At 58.8% G+C, this 16,882-nt stretch overlaps 3 protein-coding genes across 6 annotated transcripts in view; all 3 read right to left on the bottom strand.

Annotated features, from left to right (window-relative positions):
* Positions 1–2: 2 nt before the first annotated feature.
* On the bottom strand, positions 3–4,092 carry LOC146598502 (flavin-containing monooxygenase 5-like; the record flags this gene model as incomplete). Its single annotated transcript, XM_085300293.1, has 6 exons — positions 3,756–4,092; positions 1,939–2,127; positions 1,686–1,848; positions 1,090–1,232; positions 235–434; positions 3–117 (listed from the first exon to the last, which is right to left on the bottom strand). Coding segments are annotated over exons 1-6 (945 nt in total), but the record flags the coding sequence as incomplete, so codon positions are not given.
* Positions 4,093–4,851: 759 nt separating this feature from the next.
* On the bottom strand, positions 4,852–9,618 carry LOC146598501 (flavin-containing monooxygenase 5-like). 4 transcript variants are annotated; one of them, XM_085300267.1, is made up of 9 exons: positions 9,542–9,618; positions 8,575–8,721; positions 8,065–8,253; positions 7,812–7,974; positions 7,335–7,477; positions 6,854–7,053; positions 6,139–6,491; positions 5,981–6,053; positions 4,852–5,686 (listed from the first exon to the last, which is right to left on the bottom strand). In XM_085300267.1, exons 2-9 carry the CDS (start codon positions 8,704–8,706, stop codon positions 5,341–5,343), a joined length of 1,599 nt encoding a protein of 532 aa, XP_085156393.1. In that variant the 5' UTR covers positions 8,707–8,721; positions 9,542–9,618; the 3' UTR covers positions 4,852–5,340. The 4 variants fall into 4 exon arrangements, with proteins under 4 accessions (XP_085156393.1, XP_085156394.1, XP_085156391.1 ...); XM_085300268.1 differs by having other exon boundaries at positions 8,575–8,717; positions 9,542–9,580; XM_085300265.1 differs by lacking the exon at positions 9,542–9,618 and adding an exon at positions 9,138–9,406 and having other exon boundaries at positions 8,575–8,717.
* Positions 9,619–11,729: 2,111 nt separating this feature from the next.
* Positions 11,730–16,882, bottom strand: part of PLPP6 (phospholipid phosphatase 6) — a 5,769-nt gene continuing 616 nt past the window's right edge. The window contains exons 2-3 of the mRNA XM_085300292.1: positions 16,539–16,870; positions 11,730–14,602 (exon numbers count right to left, since the gene is read on the bottom strand). Of these exons, the coding sequence (XP_085156418.1) occupies positions 14,232–14,602; positions 16,539–16,870 (703 nt within the window). The 3' untranslated portion in view covers positions 11,730–14,231. The remainder of the gene's footprint in view (positions 14,603–16,538; positions 16,871–16,882) is intronic.

The raw sequence follows: 16,882 nt of genomic DNA, 5'->3' as shown, positions 1-16,882 counted from the left end.
TCCTCGAAGATGGCAGCAGTTGCTGTGAATTCCCGGACGTTTGGCTTGACTTTCACCCTGCCTGAAATGATGCGGTTGGGCAGGTCATCGTTGATGGTTGGGTGTTGGTGGAGGATCCTGGAAAGGCATAGGCAAACCTTGCAAAGGGTTGGGGTGGATGCATGGCGGTTTCTCCGGACTGGCAGGCGGCATCCTGGCACCTGGGCAGGGCTCTGTCATGCCGTCCACACTCACCTGTGCTGAGGCTGCAGGCCGTAGAGCGCGTGATCAAACCGGGCATTCAGCTTCCTCTCCAGGATGAAGCAGCTGATGGAGAGGGGAAGCAGGCTGTGGAGAAGCTGGGTGAGGCGGGTGAGGTAGGAGAAATCAAAGGGGTAGCCACTTTCTGCGAGGCGGTGCACCACCCAGGTCCCACGCCTGGTGCTAAGGAAGACCTGGGAGGAAGGAGAGAAGAAGTGGAGGTGGCATGGGTGCCATGAGGGGCAAGAGCCGTGTCCTGAGAGATGTTTCCCTTGTGCACCCCAAAGAGGCRTTTTAGTCCCCTGTCTGGCAACCACGTAGCTGGGATCAGCTTGAAGGGCGATTGGGGTGCCACCAGAGTCCCAGTCAATGGCTACTACTATAAATTACGTGCTGGCTTCAGGCTCCGTGCAGCAGCCAGGGGACAGAGCTGTGTTCTTGCTGTGCCCCTTGAACACTGAGCTGACGTAGCTGCTGGGGTAAAAAAAGCCACCTCCTGCAAGAAAGGATGGAGATGCTCTTGAAGGGATACGGTGCAGGAGGCAGAGGAGCCTGCAGGTGGTGGAGGAGGCCTGCCCAGTATCCTTTGGGATCAGGTTGCTCTCTATAAATAAACATGCCAGCGAGAGAGAAGAGCCTTTTAAGCTGAAGTGCAATCTTGGCCTGAAATCAGACAAGTCTGCRTAGGCTAGGAATAAATATAGCCTGGGAGCGAGACAAGGGAGATGGGAAGTGCCCAGCCACTGTCTGCCCTGGCAGCACAGGGTGAAAACCCAGCCAGGTTTAAATGAGGCCCTCCCAGGGGACGGAGGGTGTCCCTGTGTGCATACAGCCATGCCACGGGCGTACCTGCTTCGCCRTGGGGCCCAGCTCCACAGCAATGTCGGTGCCCGAGTTCCCAGTACCGATCACGACAACTCGCTTCTCCGAGAAGGCCTGGGGGGTCTTGTACTCCCGACTGTGCAGGTAGCAGCCCTCGAACCTTTCCAGCCCTGCAAGACAGAGCATAGCCGTGCCAGGGAGGGACCATGGGGCCAGGGAACAGCTGTCCCCCTGCTCGGCCTGGCGGCGTATTTTGGGAGGGAGCTGAGCCCACTGCCCTGGGACAGTGCCCAGAGAGGTGGCGGCATCTCCAGCCTGGGGGATGCTCACTGGGACACAGCGCAGCGCTGTGGAGCGGGGCTGGGATTGGACACCTCCCCGGCTCCCTTCCCTAAATCCTCACGGAATCCAGCAGTATCTCCCTGYAGAGCAGCCTTGTCACATGCTGAAGGCACTGCGAGAGCCCTGTAGCAGATAAACCACCGACTGCACGTTCCCACAACAGGGAGTGGTGCAGGAACCTATGGGGGACACTTTTGGTAGCAGGGGCCTCGGAAAAGAAGGTAAGGGGTCTGTGGGGTCATGAGACCCGTAATGGGCTGAGGGGAGCCGGTGCGGCGTACCTGGGAAGGAGTGCAGTGGGAGGTGTGCGTCAGTGTGGTGCCCGCTGCACACCAGCACGGCGTCGAAGACGGCAGACTGCTGTTCCCCACCACTTTCGGTGACCACGTCCCACTGGCCGGTGACGGCGAAGTCGGGGCGCTTCRCCACGTGGCACACGGTGGTCTGGGCACAGGGGGCAGGGAGCGGGCGTCAGGCTGCACCCAGTCCCCCAAGACCCCCTCCGTGTGCCGTGTGGCACCTCATGGCGCTCACCTTGAAGCGGATGTGTCGGAGCAGGTCGAAGTGCTGCGCGTACATGCGGAAGTACTCCATGATCTTGGAGTTGTGCATGTAGTTGGGGAAGTCATCAGGGATGGGGAAGTCGCTGAAGCACATCATCTCCTTGGAGGTGTTGATGATGACAGACTTGTAGATGCTGGCGCGGCCCTCCTCGGGTTGCTCCTGCGGGATGGTGGMACAGCTCAGCACCCACTGGGACTCTTGAGGGTGAGGGACAGGGCTGCAGGGTGCTCCCTGCAGGCACCTGTCTGCTCAGCCTATCTTTGTCTGTGCCTTGCCATGCTTGCAGKGTCGAGCCCTGTGTGGGAGCTGGAATAAGCTGCAGTGGGTTGGAGTTGCAACAGCAGTTAGACTGGGACAAGCCAGGAAGAGATGGAGGGGACTGGGACCAGGACAGCCYAGGAGGGGATAGACAGGTCTGGGAGCGGCACTAGGGCAGCCCAGGGAGGGATGGATGGGAAGACCAAGCCAGGACAATGAGGGCTGGCCCGAGGAGTGGGTCTGTGAGGAAGATCCCATTGTGCTGCTGTTGGAAAGGAGATTGTTCCAGTGTGATTGGCACATGAGGTTGAACCATGGGAACATCCTGATGCTGGAGCAGTTCTTCATTTCTGTGGTGTTCCTTGGAAGCTGCAGATGGGACCAGCTGCCTGCAAAGTGGGAGAGGAAGCTCTGAATTGGTATGAGGAAATGCAGTGATGACAAGTGGACGGCAAGCAAGGTGTGTGTCTCTGCAGCACGATGGGCAGTCTTGTGCCTCAACTTCCCTGCTCCCTCCGGTACCCTGTTTCTACATTTCCTTCAGCCTTTGCTATGAGGCTTGGTGGTGTCCTGGAGTGGTGGGGGTGTTCAGGCTTCGATGAAGCAGCATGCTCCTTGGGCACCTGCCATATCCTGGCCCTTGCACCAGCAAGGCTTTAGGGCTGTTGAGCCAGCTCTGGTGTTTCCAGCTCAGCTGTCGTTCCTGTTCTCGGGGTGATTTCTGCCTGACCAACCTGCCAGCTCAGCTTCAGGCTCTCCTGTGCTTGCTATGCTCCACCATTGCTGTTTCAAAGCCATCATGGACAGAATCAATGTCTTTTCAGCCAAACAACCCCCAATCCCCACACTAGCACTGGCACATCATCAGRGCTTATCTTTCTGAGAGTGATGGCAGATGGTTCCCCAGGCATAAAACACAGCAGCAYTGCAAGGCGGGTGTAAGAATGAGCTCAGTGGCTTCCCTGGAGGCAGGGAGAGCAAAGGCAGAGGTGTGCTCCGTGCCTCTGTATGGGAACCAGAGCGGAAGCAGAGTGCCTGAGAAGGGATTGAGGGAACTGGGACCAGGACAGCCTGGGAAGGGACAGAGAAGACTGGGACTGGGAGAGCCAAGGAAGGGATGGACAGGAGCAGCACCAGGACTGGGACAGAACAGGAAGGGACAGATGGGGAGACAGACAGGGCAGTGAGTGCTGGTGTAAGGTCTGGCCCCAGGAGTCCGTCTGTGAGGAAGGTCCCGTCCTGTTGCTGGTGGAAAGGAGCCCGTTCCCATGTGGTCAGCACACGAGGTTGCCTGGAGGAAACACCCCGCTGCTGGAGCAGTTCTTTTCCACGGTGTGCCTTGGAAACTGCCCTGCCGCACAAGCGCAAAGCAGGGGTGCGGTGCTTCGTTAGGTGTTAACGAAGGATCCTCTGTGTGCTGGAGCGGCAGTGGCAGCCCACCCCCGAGGCTTCCCGCTCACGGCGGTGTGTGGGGARACCTACCGTGCCAGGATGCCGAATGGCTTCCTGCAGCATGGTGCCAGGCTTACCTTGAATCGCCAGAGCCCGCCGATGTCCCCGCTCCTCTCGAAGCAGGTGGGGTCCAGCCCCTCGTCCAGGCAGCATTTCACAGCGCACAGGCCGGAGGCGCCGGCCCCGATGATTGCCACTCTGCGGGCAGCCATGTCCCGCGGTCCCGCGGTGGGGACGGTGGGGAAGCCTTGGCCAAGGGTGGCGCTYGCTCCGGAGGGGGCGTGCAGCCCAGCGGGTTGCGCTGCGAGGAAGGATGGGGAGGCGCGTCTGGTCGCGCGCGGTCGGCGCTGGGCGAGCGGGGTGCCGGGAGCAGGGCTGGCAGCTACCTCCCCGTGCTTCCCAGCGCAGCGCAGGCGGCCGCCGGAGCAATGCAAGAAGTGTTTTTCCCAGACATGATTTACAGGTTCCTGACGCGGCTGTGCCACACCTCCTGCCTGCGCACCCTCCCTCCTCAAAGGGGTGATTATTTTATATGAGCGCTTTTATGATGCTGAAGTCAGCCCCAGGGATTTCCTGGGTGTGGGGGGCTGAGATGTGGCCTGGCTCCAGATTTTGGCAGGCCATGGCATGGAAAACAACATGGTGGTGAAAATGCTGACGTCGGGAGGCAGCAGACGTGCCAGCCTCAGCGCAGGGCAGCTGGGACCTGCTGCCACCGCTCCGGTCCCCAACCAGCGTCTGCTGCCAGCTGRTCCTCTGGAGGAGCTGTGCGGGAGGCAAGGGTGGGACTGAGCTGTTGCAGGGCCATGAGAGGCACGACGCGGGCTATGAGCCACCGCAACTTGCTCCATCTGAGCTGCGCTGGCCGCGAGCTGGCTCCAAGGCTGCAACGCTGGCCGTCCCTTCACCAGGCAGGGCTGTTTTGCTGTGGCTGCATGCGTGTGTACATGTGCAGGCCTGCACGCGTGTGCACATACGTGCAGCCAGTGTCGGCGCTGGGCATGGCCAGGCAGTTGCAGCGAGGCTGCCCTCGTGCACAGAGGCCATGGTGGTTTCCACAGCGGGTTGCACGCTGAAGCCCTTGCACTGCGCCGTGCTGCATGGTGGCTTATTGGCAACCTGAGTGCCAACATGCCAGCTCCCACCTCACCTACTTCATGCACAGCAGTCTGGTTTGTTTTAATGCTCTTTAATTGAGAAAGAAAGTTCCTAGTGCCTTTGCCTTTAGTTACAGTGTTAGATTTGTTAAGRTGCTGCGTTGCAATTACATGAGGCGACAGAAAAGCCCAGCAAGTCCCCATTTAGGCTAAAGCATTGCGAAGAGGGACTGATTTCACATTGGGTGTCAGCAGATTTTCTTGCACTTTTGCAGATGCGGCTCCCAGAAGGACGCACAGAGCAGCTGCAGGTGCCCTGTACCCACAGGGGACGTGTTGGGGCTGCCCTTCACCCGGGGTCTTGCACAGAGCCCTGGCTTTCCCAGCAGCTGGGGAGACTTTGGGGGCTGTTGGGTCTGGGCTGCTGCTGCTAGGCTGTGCCATGGTGCTCCCGCGGGTGTGCTGGGCAGGAGGAGGTCTCCAGCATGCAGGTGTGCTGGCTGGGGTCCCTCACCACGTTTGAAAGCTTCCCTTTCCCTCCAGCAGCACAGCTGGGAGCGAGAATCTACAGGTAAGTGAAAAGAATGGCAACGACAGCCACAGCCCCAACCAGCTTGGCCAAGAGTGGCACTGAGGAGGATGAGGTGCCTTCATCCACCTGCCTCGTCTTCAAGGGCTTGATGATGCGCTCCCGCTGGGTCAGGATGGCCTGCCGGGCGCCGGCCCACCGCCCCGGGCCCTGCAGGCGGTACTGGTACGGGCTGCAGGGGCCAAACAGCACCTCCATGGCCAGCCRGGGGTCAGTGAGGAAGAGTGTGAGCAGGTTGGGCTTGACGCCCAGCTGGCAGGCGAGCTCGTCCATGTAGGGGATGTAATCCACCTGGATGGTGTGCCGCTGGCTCCGCACATACCTGYGGGAGGAGGCAGACGAGCGCTAGGGCAGCAATTTTGGGGGCATGCTGGGCGCAGAGCRGGGAGCTTTGGGGGTAGCGGCAGGGCTGCTGGGGCTGAAGGCATCGAGAAGCGAGCAGGGATGGAGGAGAAGGGGGACGGGGCAGCACGTCCTGCTTGCAGAGCGCGGGAAGGCAGGAGGGACCGTGGCGCTCGGAGAGTGATGGGAAGGGGAAGGACCCTGGGGACTGCCCCACCGCTGGTAGGCGGGCAAGCCTGGCCTCGAGTCGCAGAGGCTGCCAGCAGGATCTTACCGCTTGGCCATCTCTTCTTTCTTCTGCTTGATGTCAGCCTCCATGTCGTGCCTGGGAGGCAGTTTGTTGAGCCCTAGAGGGGAAGAGCCAGAGCGGGTTCAGGTTTGGGGCCTACAGGCCGTAGACTACAGCTGCCGGGGACGTTTTGCCTCGCTTACCCTTGAAGACGCGGGTTGCCCATCGGCACTGGAGCTCAGAGATGGGCATGATGGCACCCAGGGGCTGGATGAGGCCGATGAAAGCCAGTGTTGGCTTCTCCAGGTGGACAGGGAACATGTATTTGTACAGGGAGATCTGGTTCTCCACCACTGTCACGCAATCCTTGAGGAAGGGGAAGGAGAAACTGTATCCCGTGGCAAAGATCACGGCATCGATRTCATCTTCCTTGGTGCCGTCCTCGAAGATGGCAGCAGTTGCTGTGAATTCCCGGACRTTTGRCTTGACCTTCACCCTGCCTGAAATGATGCGGTTGGGCAGGTCATCGTTGACGGTTGGGTGTTGGTGGAGGATCCTGGAAAGGCACACGGAGCTGTCAGGATGATAGAGGGTCTGCACAGTTTCCTGTCTCTGTCCACTACTCTCTGCTTGAGTGCCTGATGCCCTCTTGGTCCCCAGAGATGCTCAACCCCAACAATACTTCTCAGCTGCCACTGCTCTGGTGYTACCATAGAAAGAAACAGAAGCAGGTCCCTTGACCACTACCTGGGCACAACGGATCTATTAGCTGGGTTTCCTGGATCAGTACCTTTACCCCTGGCTGGGTATAGGAAGCATGGAAATGCCAGCAACACCATCCTTCCACCTGAACTGTTCTGGATGAAGGGGGAGCTGGYGGATCTCTTCCCCTGGGCAAAGGGGGTTGTTTCCAGGCACCTGTGCTTTGGCTTCACGCCGTAGTGCGAGTGGTCGAATCTTGCGTTCAGCCGCTTYTCTGACCAGTCGCTCACCATGGATGGGGTCAGCAGGTTCGCAAGGATATTCTTCATGCGGGTGGTGAGGACAATATCAATGGGGTATCCATCATCTCCAACACGGTTGAGGATCCACGCACCCCGCCGAGTGCTCAGGAAGACCTGTATGAGTGAGAAAATACAATGTCTTTAATGCTGTGACCATCATGGAGGCACCCAAGAGCTCTCCCAGAGGGCACACAACCTCTCCATGCAATTGCTCCTCTTTCCACAGCCTCAACARCTGCCTACCCAGGTGCTGGGCAGAGACCCAGAGGCCAGAGTACTCTATCTCAGACATTTCCAGGAGAGGCCTCATCTAAGCTTGTGGGTATCCCATGTAGGGACAATCTCCTGGGCATGGGGGGACTGTCTGGCTGTGGGGATCCCACTCTGGTTGTCACCTGCTTGGCTGTTTGRCTGATCTCCACAGCCAGGTCCGACCCCGAATTCCCGATCCCGATGACAATGACCCTCTTGTCCGTGAAAGCTTGRGGGTTCTTGTAGTCTCGGCTGTGGAGGTAGCAGCCCCTGAACTTCTCGATGCCTGTAGGGAGGGAGGAAGGATACTTTGCTTTCTGGTGCCAGACTGGAAGGTCAACTCTCGAAAAAATGAGGCAGGACCACTGCTGTGGCCTCAGGGCTGCAGCCCAGCCCAGCTCACAGCCCCAGGATGGCCAGTGCCATTCCTCYGGCACTGTCTAAAGGAGCCGTCCTGGCCTGGCCAAGTGTGTCCCAGAGGCTGCGTGAGCAGAGAAGTGCATGGGGCCACAAGAGCAAGGGAGCAGTAGCGACATTAGAGACTGCAGCAGCAGAGCTTCTGGGGGGGTCTCTTCACACAGCTGGAAACAGCTGGGCCAGCGGGAGCCGGTGCAGCGTACCTGGGAAGGTGTGTAGCGGGAGGTGTGCGTCAGTGTGGTGCCCGCTGCACACCAGCACGGCGTCRAAGACGGCAGACTGCTGTTCCCCACCACTTTCGGTGAYCACGTCCCACTGGCCGGTGACGGCGAAGTCGGGGCGCTTCGCCACGTGGCACACGGTGGTCTGGGCACAGGGGGCAGGGAGCGGGCGTCAGGCTGCACCCAGTCCCCCAAGACCCCCTCCGTGTGCCGTGTGGCACCTCATGGCGCTCACCTTGAAGCGGATGTGTCGGAGCAGGTCGAAGTGCTGCGCGTACATGCGGAAGTACTCCATGATCTGGGAGTTGTGCATGTAGTTGGGGAAGTCATCAGGGATGGGGAAGTCGCTGAAGCACATCATCTCCTTGGAGGTGTTGATGATGACAGACTTGTAGATGCTGGCGCGGCCCTCCTCGGGTTGCTCCTGCGGGATGGGTGGGTGTGCTGATGCAGGGCACAGTGGKGGGGACGGCAGTTGGGGGTCCGATCAAATGGAGGGGTCGTAGAGTCTGGGGATGCTCCCAGGGAGGGAGCAAGGCTGCGAGGCAAGGTCTCTGCGACGCCTGGCCCCAGAGATGCACCAGGACATGGGGCTGATGCGAAGGCCCTTTGCATGGTTCCCCGCCTGCAACACCCACCTGGGTGASCACCCACTGCTGGGTGCGTGCAGCCACATTGGTTCGATCCCTCACTACTGTACTGCCAGCAGCAACAGCGCCTGTGCCTTGCAACCAGTGCCAGTTACCTCAAACCGCCACAGGCCTCCGATGTCCCTGCTCCTCTCGAAGCAGACGGGCTCCAGCCCCTCTTGCAGGCAGGCTTTGATGGCGCACAGCCCGCTGCTCCCCGCTCCGATGATCGCGACCCTCTTTGCCATGCTGTCCTTCACTGCCTACGGGGAGAGCGAGCGATGGTCCTCACCACACAGCCACCACACATCTCTCGCAGGGCAACCAAAGCCAAAATTTTGCCTGGGAGCAATTCAGCCTTCTGCGCTCAAGACTAAGGCTTTGGGAGCAAGAGGTAAGGTTGGGTGCCCCCCCCCCCCGGCAACAGACAAGATTTTGGCCCTCTAGACCAAAGGAGTCCCAGGCTGATAGACARCTGCTGGGAGCTGCCAAAGGTCCTGGTGGGACAGTAAAGCACTTGCTATCCAGCCCCAAGAGGGACCCAGCAAGTGCTGAGGTTTTTGCTCCTCCATGGTGCTGCCCCTTGAAAACTCAAGGAGAAATGCTCCAGGGCTGAGGGGTGCAGGGGCCTGAGCACTGAAACTCCCAAAAATCTCCCTGTCCAGAGATTAATACCCACCTGGAGCAACCAAGAGCCGAGCTGCTAGCCAAGTGCACCTTGCAACTGTCCCTGCTGCACTCTGCCTTGACAGCAGCACCCAGGGTGCCATGGCTCCAGCCCTGCCGGGGTGCGCGGGGCTCTGCGTCCCTTCCCCAGAGCAAGAGGAGCCGTCTGAAACGCCTGAGGTGCCCTGAGCCTGCTGCGCCCACTGTCCTGCTGCCTGTCACTGCTGTCCCCAATCAGCACCCASCCCGTGACGGGCCCCAAAGGGAGAACAGCCCGTGCTGGAGCCGGGGAGGAGCCCGGCAGCCCGGCTGCCGGAGCTGCCTGGGGCCGCGGCRGGGGAAGCGCCCGGCCGTGCGGGCGCACATCCAGCACGGAGGCATGCACGGCGCGACRGGGCACGGGGGTCCTCAACCGACCTGCAGTCGCAAGGAGCCGTCCCCAGCCACTGMCCCGGTTTCTGCCCCGTCGCCCCAGCTCTGAGCTGCGACACTGGACTCTGGCCTGGTTTTACGATGCCCAGCGTGAGCTGGGCTTCTCCTCCGTCACTCCTCCCACGCCAGCCACGGGGCAGGAAGCCAGTCCCCAGCTCAGCGCTCTATTTTTTCCGGTCCAGGGTTTCACAGCAGCTTTGAACTGTTGTTTTGAGCTGTTTTTCCCGGGATGCAGGGGAACCTCTGTGCTGGCTTCACCGTGGGGACACAGCTCTGCAATGGGGAGTTACGAGAGAGGCAAAGATCCAGCCTGTTACTGTGCATGCAAAGTGGAAAGGCAGGGCTGCAAAGGCAAATGCTTCTTTGAACTTCATCCTCCTGGATTATTGGGATCAGCACCACCCTGCTTTTGCTAAGCCCTGCCAGTACCCAGGGGGCACACGCGGCTTCGTCTGCCCCGCGGGCACCCTGCTCTGGATCGCCCACATTGCCCACAGYCCCGTGGGAGCACCAGGGCTGGGCATGTCAGCACGTGGCATCCCCGGAGCTCCTGCTGTGCTCTCAGCCGGTTTGTGTCCCGGGGGCTGGGAGATCCCGGTGCAAAGAGGACCGTGTGGCGGGGAGCCCCAGCAGCRTGGCCTCCACAGCTCTGCGTATCTCCCTGTGGGAGCAGGCGCAGGAGCGTGCTGCTGGCTCCCGAAGCACTTGTAGCCGGAGAGTGACTGAAGGCAGCAGGAGAAATTTGCTCTCATGTTTGCTGGCTCCAGAGCACTTGATGTTGCCAACCGTCCGGAGCACTTCGTCCTGGAGCTGAGCCACTGGACTGGAGAGGCCAAGGTTTGCAGCTGAAATGGATTTTAAGCTTCCAAAACTCATAGTAGGTTAGCAATAAACACAGTAAAGCTCTTTCTGCCCATGAAAAGACAGATTTTCACACCCCAGGCAGCTGTGGGCATAAGGGTGGGTGCTGTCTTTGCAAGGCAAAGGCACCACCTGGGGAGAAGCCCTGGCCCCCAGAGCCCGCTGGGTGTTCGGGTGTCCCGCTGTTACGGGGCTCCCTGGTTGTGGGGACAGAGCCGGCCTCATCCTCGCGGCACGACCCCTTGCCGGTGGCAAAGGCTGAGCTTTGCCTCCAGCAGAGGTACCGCGCTACCAACCCACTCTCTGCATCTCCACGTGAACCGGCAAGAGCATCTCACGCTGGGCACAGAGACTGGTATGGGGTCACCAGGGAGGCAACACCGGGAGTATTTTCCTTTCTGCTTTGGTCTCTGCTGGTTTCTTCTGCAGGCRCTGCTCTAGGGAACAGGTACTATTGGTCTGGTGCCTCTTTGCAGGTCTCAACCCTCTGTTGCGCTCTGTAACATTTGTGCAGCTTGCCTTTGTGTCTGCTGGTCTTCCTCAGAGGCCACAGCGGTCCCCGCAGCCCAGGACTTCACCCTCTCCACTCTAACGTGACTGCTGTCCTGAGCGGGACAGGCCTCTCAGCCACCCCGCTCCCTTTGGCCCGAAGGCTTGTGGCCTGACCAAGTGGGACAAACAGGCACAAACTGCTGCATGGGGAGAGRGCCGCCTCCGCCCCGACGCTAGGCGAGGAGCCAGCGCGGCCCTGACCCTTGGCCGGGCATCGGGCAGCACCCGGCGCAGGCGCATCAGCCGGCACGGCGCTGCCTCCTCGCAGCTGGAAGGGGGCACGTGGGGAGGCGAACGCTTGCCGTCGCGCTTCTGGGGTGGCCTCCTTGGGGGCAGCCTCTCCGCGGCAGGGCACGCTCCAGCCTGCAGGGCTGCTGGCGAGGGAAGGCGCTCAGCGGTAAGGACTGCAGCTGGGGCTCCGTGCCTCGGCAAGGGCCTGYGCTCTTCTCCTCCCTATGGGAAGGTCTTGGTCAGGCACCGGCTCTGCCAGAGCAACACAAGGCACCAACTTAGACTTTGGCCCTGAGGCCAGCTGGGTTTCCCCAGGGCGGGACAGCCAGCTCTTTCTTACAAGAACTTGAGGGGGTCTTCTTGCAACATCTGGCGCCATGGGCTCCCCTGGGCCCCAGCCACCTCTCTGCTGTGTGGGAGAGACCAGAGCAAACATGCCAGGCCACAGCATTTTGGATACACAGGCAGCCCTTGGCGCCTGCAGGCCCAGGGGAACAGCAAAATGCAAACAAACATGAGTCAGAGCGAGTTGGAAAGGTTCCCTATTTTAATCAAGTCCTGAGGCTCCAGAACACCGTGCTGATACACACTGGAAAGCATATACAAATACACCTTCTGCTTCTCCTGCACACCAGGAGATGCAAAGGTCTCGCTGGCGGAGATATGGAGGAGGAGAGCCAAGAAGGCGAGGGGCGGCGCAGGCGGCGCAGCAGCAGCACACGACCCCGTGGGGCAGCGGCAGGAGAGGAAGAGCCCAATGGCCGTAAAAAACACTTGGACAAAGAGCGTGTTGTGCTTAGGGAGAAGAAAGCTCAGATGTTTTGGCATGGCTCGACAAGCCCTGATTGCCCCAAACCCTGACGACATCCGAGAGTGCTGCTGCCTGGCATGCAGACACCCTGTGAACCCACAGCCACTACTCGCCTCTCCTGGGGAGAGGAAGGGCTGCCTAGGGTGCCAGGGTGCTGTCTCACATGGGCCCAGCTGGACGTGTGCTGTGTGGTGCAACCCAGAGAATTTGATTGCTGCTGTGTAAGCCCCAAACCGTAATGCAAACATGTGGCCTCCTGAGATCCTCATCACCCCACCTTTGCCAGGGCACTGAGTGCACTAATAGGCCTTAATGGCCCTGAAGAGCCTCACCTGRGGCCTCCACCCACCCTCTCTCTTCATGGGCCCAGGAGTTTATTTCAGCTCCTCCTGGGGCCTTCAGTGCTGTTATAGTGCTGGTCTAAAGCTCCATCCCAGCCATGTCCTTGCCCTGCCAATCTGTGCCACAACAGATTGACTTCCCAGCTTGACCTCAGCCCTGCTTTGTCACCATGGGCCTCCTTGGCAGTCACTGGAACTGGACACAATCCTGACTCTGACCTCTGATTGCCTCCTGAGCTTCATCTTGGACCTGTCTTGTCACTAGATGGACTTCTGGATGGACCTGGCTTCAATCTCCTGCTCTGCTCACTTTGCTTAGGTACTGTGGGTTTGGGCCTCAGCCCTTACTGCTCCCAGGCAATGTCTTATTCCAGTAAAGCAAGGGGTGTTTTGCTAAAGCCCTGTTTCCCATCAGCTGGAGCTGAACAGGCATCTTGAGGAGGTGGATGGTGGGGAAGGGCTGATGTACCCCACATTGCAGGGCCAGCATAGCCCCACTGTGCCTGAGGACAGTCCTGGGAATTAGACACACGAGCCCTCCCAGCAGCAGCAGTGAGAGGCTGAGGCTTTCTCCCAGATGGAGCGCTCGGCTGCAGTGAGGAGCAGTGTTTCCCTCAGGTGTGGTCCTGCTCAGTCCAAGCATTACCCTCAGTACTGTAAGGTTGTTCCAGGCAAGCTGAGGGTCCCTGTGTCCTGCCTCCCCCCAGGAAGTCAGTTCCCCAAGGCAAAAGCAGAGGCTTTCAGATAGACAGCAGCTGCCCTTAGGCCTCAGGAGTGGGTGAGGCATTCTCTGCTTTATTTAAGAAAAAAAGAAGAAGAAAAAAAAGGCTTACAGGACAACAGTCACAGTAAAAATGCAGAGTCAATACCCTYGGAGCACAGCGAGCTACAGCTGCTGGTGGTGCAGCCAGGGACCCCTCTCATTGGGAGGTGCAGGTAAGRCCCGACTCCTGGGGCAGACTAGCAGGCTGGGCAAAGGCGGACCAACAGCCACAGTTGCAAGGGCTACAGGGAAGCAGCTCATGCTGCATGCCACTGTCAGTGGCACTCATAGCACATGCTAACAAATGCAAATTGCTGTGAACCTTTTTTTTTTTTTTAAACCACCCTCTGAGAGACAGAAAATTCCATGGAGGAAACAGGAGCTGGAAAGTTCTGCRCAATGGTTCTATGAGCAGGCTGCTGCTGGGAGCTGCTTCTCCAGCCACCCACTCACTGCCTCAGAGGTGGCTGGACCAAACCCTTTGTCACCACACTCTTTCCTCACGACACTGGGAGCCAGATGCCTGCATCCTTCTAGGCTGAGATTTGGCCTTGGCGAAAGGCTTAACGGAAGAGCAACAGGAAGGACACATGAGCTGCAAGGCAAAGATTTTTACAAGCCYAAGAGGACAGACCGCAGTGAGTCCCCTCCAGTCAGACATTACGGAACAGGCTGCACAGGGCATGCTCACCACAGCTCAGCATATTTACAGCACACAGACATGTGAGCAGTCACTGAGAAATCCCTGCAAAGCCACAGCTGCCACTTACACTGCAAGGGTTAACGCAGCTGATGCCCAGCAAGGGCATGCTGATTCACAGTATCAGCACTGAGCTGCCAGACAAATGTGTCAGCTCCTCCCCAGACTCTGCAAGGGCTGTTTTTTTCCCTGGAGAACAGTCAGCACAGCCATGTGGCTGGTGCACTCTGCCTGACAGCTCACTGGGAGAGCAGAACAGCACCAAATGTCCAAGTACAGCCCTTGGAGCACCGTTAGTGTTATAGTTTTGGCTGTTTACATAAAATCTAGGATACTGGTTCAATGAGCCCCAATATCCACTCCGTGCGTGGCAGAGAGAACAGAGCGTGCACTTCCTCCTTGAGGAGGCTCAGCCGTCAGCGACTCCAGAGCGCAAACAGAGCGGGCGCGCTSAGCGGCGACAGCCAGCAGTACTCCACTACGCTGTACAGCATGTAGCCCAAGAGCAAGCCGAAGAGCACGTCTGTCACGTTGTGCCTGCCCAGCATGACCCTCGAAATGCCAACGATGAGAGCCCAGAGCACCACRAGGACCCGCAGTGGGACAGCGAGCACCAGGTGATGCAGAACGAAACGGCAGACCAAGGCAGCTCTGGTGGCGTGGCCCGATGGGAAGGAGTACTTGTCCACCGAGATGGTGACGAACATGTCCATCTTGTTGTGGGTAGGCCGCCGCCGCTTCACGAGCCCTTTCACCACTGCCACCAGCACCAAATCCAGCAGCAACGCTAGGAGACAGTAACAGCAAGTGAGAAAGGAAGGCTTTGTCCCCATGGAAAACAAGGCAGGAATCAAAGCAAAGCCACTTACTAAGAGGAAAGCACATGGCTAYTGAAACCTGCCAGGAAAAGGCAGTACTTCCCACAGCAGCAATGCCGGGTAGGGAGAGCACAGCACTCGTCCAGGTACTGGCCTCTGTCAGCATGTGCTGAAGAAGTGCTCTCTGCCAYGTGCAGCCTTCCCTGAGGCCAGATCCTCTGCCTGCCACAGCCAGTGTCACCACTCGGCCTGACTCAAGCTCAGGGGCTTTTCTTTCTCTCTAAAATCTGCTCTCCCCATGACTTGGGACTCAAACTGGCCCCTTAAATTGAAGGCAATGAAGGGGTCAATATTCCCCAGGAGTCCTGCCTTGAAAGGGCCTTATTAGTCACACTGACTCAGCACRGCTTTGCATACCCTAGCAGTCGAGGTCAAACTGATAGCGGTGAATGATCAATCCACTTTGATTGTCCAGCTACAGCTTGGCACCTGGAGCTGCAAGCTGACACAGCTCTGTTAGGTCCCTCTAGTAGGCCTGAGGGTAAACAGCTCCAGCGCTCCTACAGCCTGACTTCTCCCTCCTGCTGGCAGGAGTAATGCCCCAAAGTTAATCACACTTTGGGTTTTMAAGAGTTGAATAAAGATGATTCAAATAATGCCAGCTTGCTCAAAGAGGACTAACAGCTATTTCAGTAGAAGCACCTGCATGGAAGAAGTGTTCAGCCAATATTTGGCAAAAATAACTTCTTGCGCAGGGCAGCATGTGCTTTCTCCATCCCCATAACTCAGCTTAGCTCACAGTGCTGACRGCTGGGGACACTTCTTCCAAGGAAGCCTAGTGCAAGAGACTGATCTCTCCTCGTTCTGAGATGTGTTTCTGGGCACCAAATCTTTCAGTCGCTTCAGTTCATCTCTTTGGATAACCATTTGAGAACAAAACATTTTTTCCATTTAAACCTAAACTGAGTTTTCTTTTTGATCACTTTTTCCTTCTTAAATAATTTCAGACATTAGGGAAAACTACTTCCTCCAGGTGGGTGCTGCATCCRTGGGAGAGGGCACCAGGGAAGTGAGGGGGCTCCAGCCTAGTGGAGTTCAGGCCTGAACACAGCCATGGCACCTGAATCTGGTGCCAAGCAGAGGCTGGGCTGGAGGCCTCCAGGTCGCTCCCTGCTCGCTCTGAAATGATGCTGTGATTTAACCGTGTACTGTTAAATGGAACCTGATGGTTTTGTGCATCTTTTTGCAACCAAGCAAATTTAGACTTGCATAATAAATGTCATTCATTGCTTTGCAACTAATGAAAATGTAAGAATTAGGAATGTGCAAAGGTCTGCTGCTCTAGGGTGAATGCAGTTTCTAAATGAGCAAAAATGAATGGAGGTTTTTTGAATGAGCAAAAATGAACTGAGGTATGCCAAACAGGATGGGCTTTGGGGGGAAGTGGGAATATTACAGCGCAYGAGATTAAAATGTGTGCTTTAAAGCAAGCTTTCCTGCTGGCTGAAACAGGTGAATCCATGCAGAGATGGTCTGTGGCGAGCCCAAGGGCAAAGATGTCTGTGCCGCAGAGCAGGGCAGCAGCCGCTTGGGGGAACGGCTGGTGTCACAGCGCGAGGCAGATGCACCTGGAATGCGCTGTTCTGGTGAGCTGAAGGCCCAAAAGAGAGTTCAGCTTCCCCCCGAGTTTTGTGCAACCACGGAAAGCGTTCAGCCAACAAACGCCAGCGCGCAGCTCACGCTGCGACGCACAGAGCATCCCGGTGCCAGCAGGCTCCCCGGCTCTGGGGCGGCGCGGGGTGCCCCGCGGGAGGCCGGCAGCCGCCCGGCTCCYTGGGGGTGCTGCCGGAGGGGCCCCGCGCGTCCTCGGGGCCCCGCGCGCCTGCGGCCCGCTCCGCGGCTCACCGAAGAGCAGGTTGAGCAGCACCTCGCGGGTGGCTGAGCTGTCGCTSTGGCAGAGCCCGTAGACGGTGCCCAGCAGCCAGGGGATGCCGTGCCCGGACACCTCGACGACCTTCATGAGGGGCCGGGCGCTGCCCCAGGCCGAGCCCTCCGCCGCGCACACGCCCAGGCGCTTGGAGGCCCAGAGGTCGACGGCGAGCAGGGAGCGGAGGGCGATGCCCACGAAGGAGGGGTTCAGCCTCATGCAGTCCTCCTCGGGCAGCGCCGCCGCCGCGCCGCCCGCCTCCCGCCGCCGGCTCGGGCTCTCCGGGGCGCCGCTGCCGCCGCCGCGCGGGCTCACCAGCGAC

The sequence above is a fragment of the Rhea americana genome, unplaced genomic scaffold (assembly GCF_003343005.1).
Source record: "Rhea americana isolate MKP2758 unplaced genomic scaffold, rheAme1 scaffold_162, whole genome shotgun sequence".
NCBI classification, from domain to species: Eukaryota; Metazoa; Chordata; class Aves; order Rheiformes; family Rheidae; genus Rhea; species Rhea americana.
Note: the sequence above shows the minus strand (reverse complement) of the source record. Positions and strands in the feature narration are given on the sequence as shown.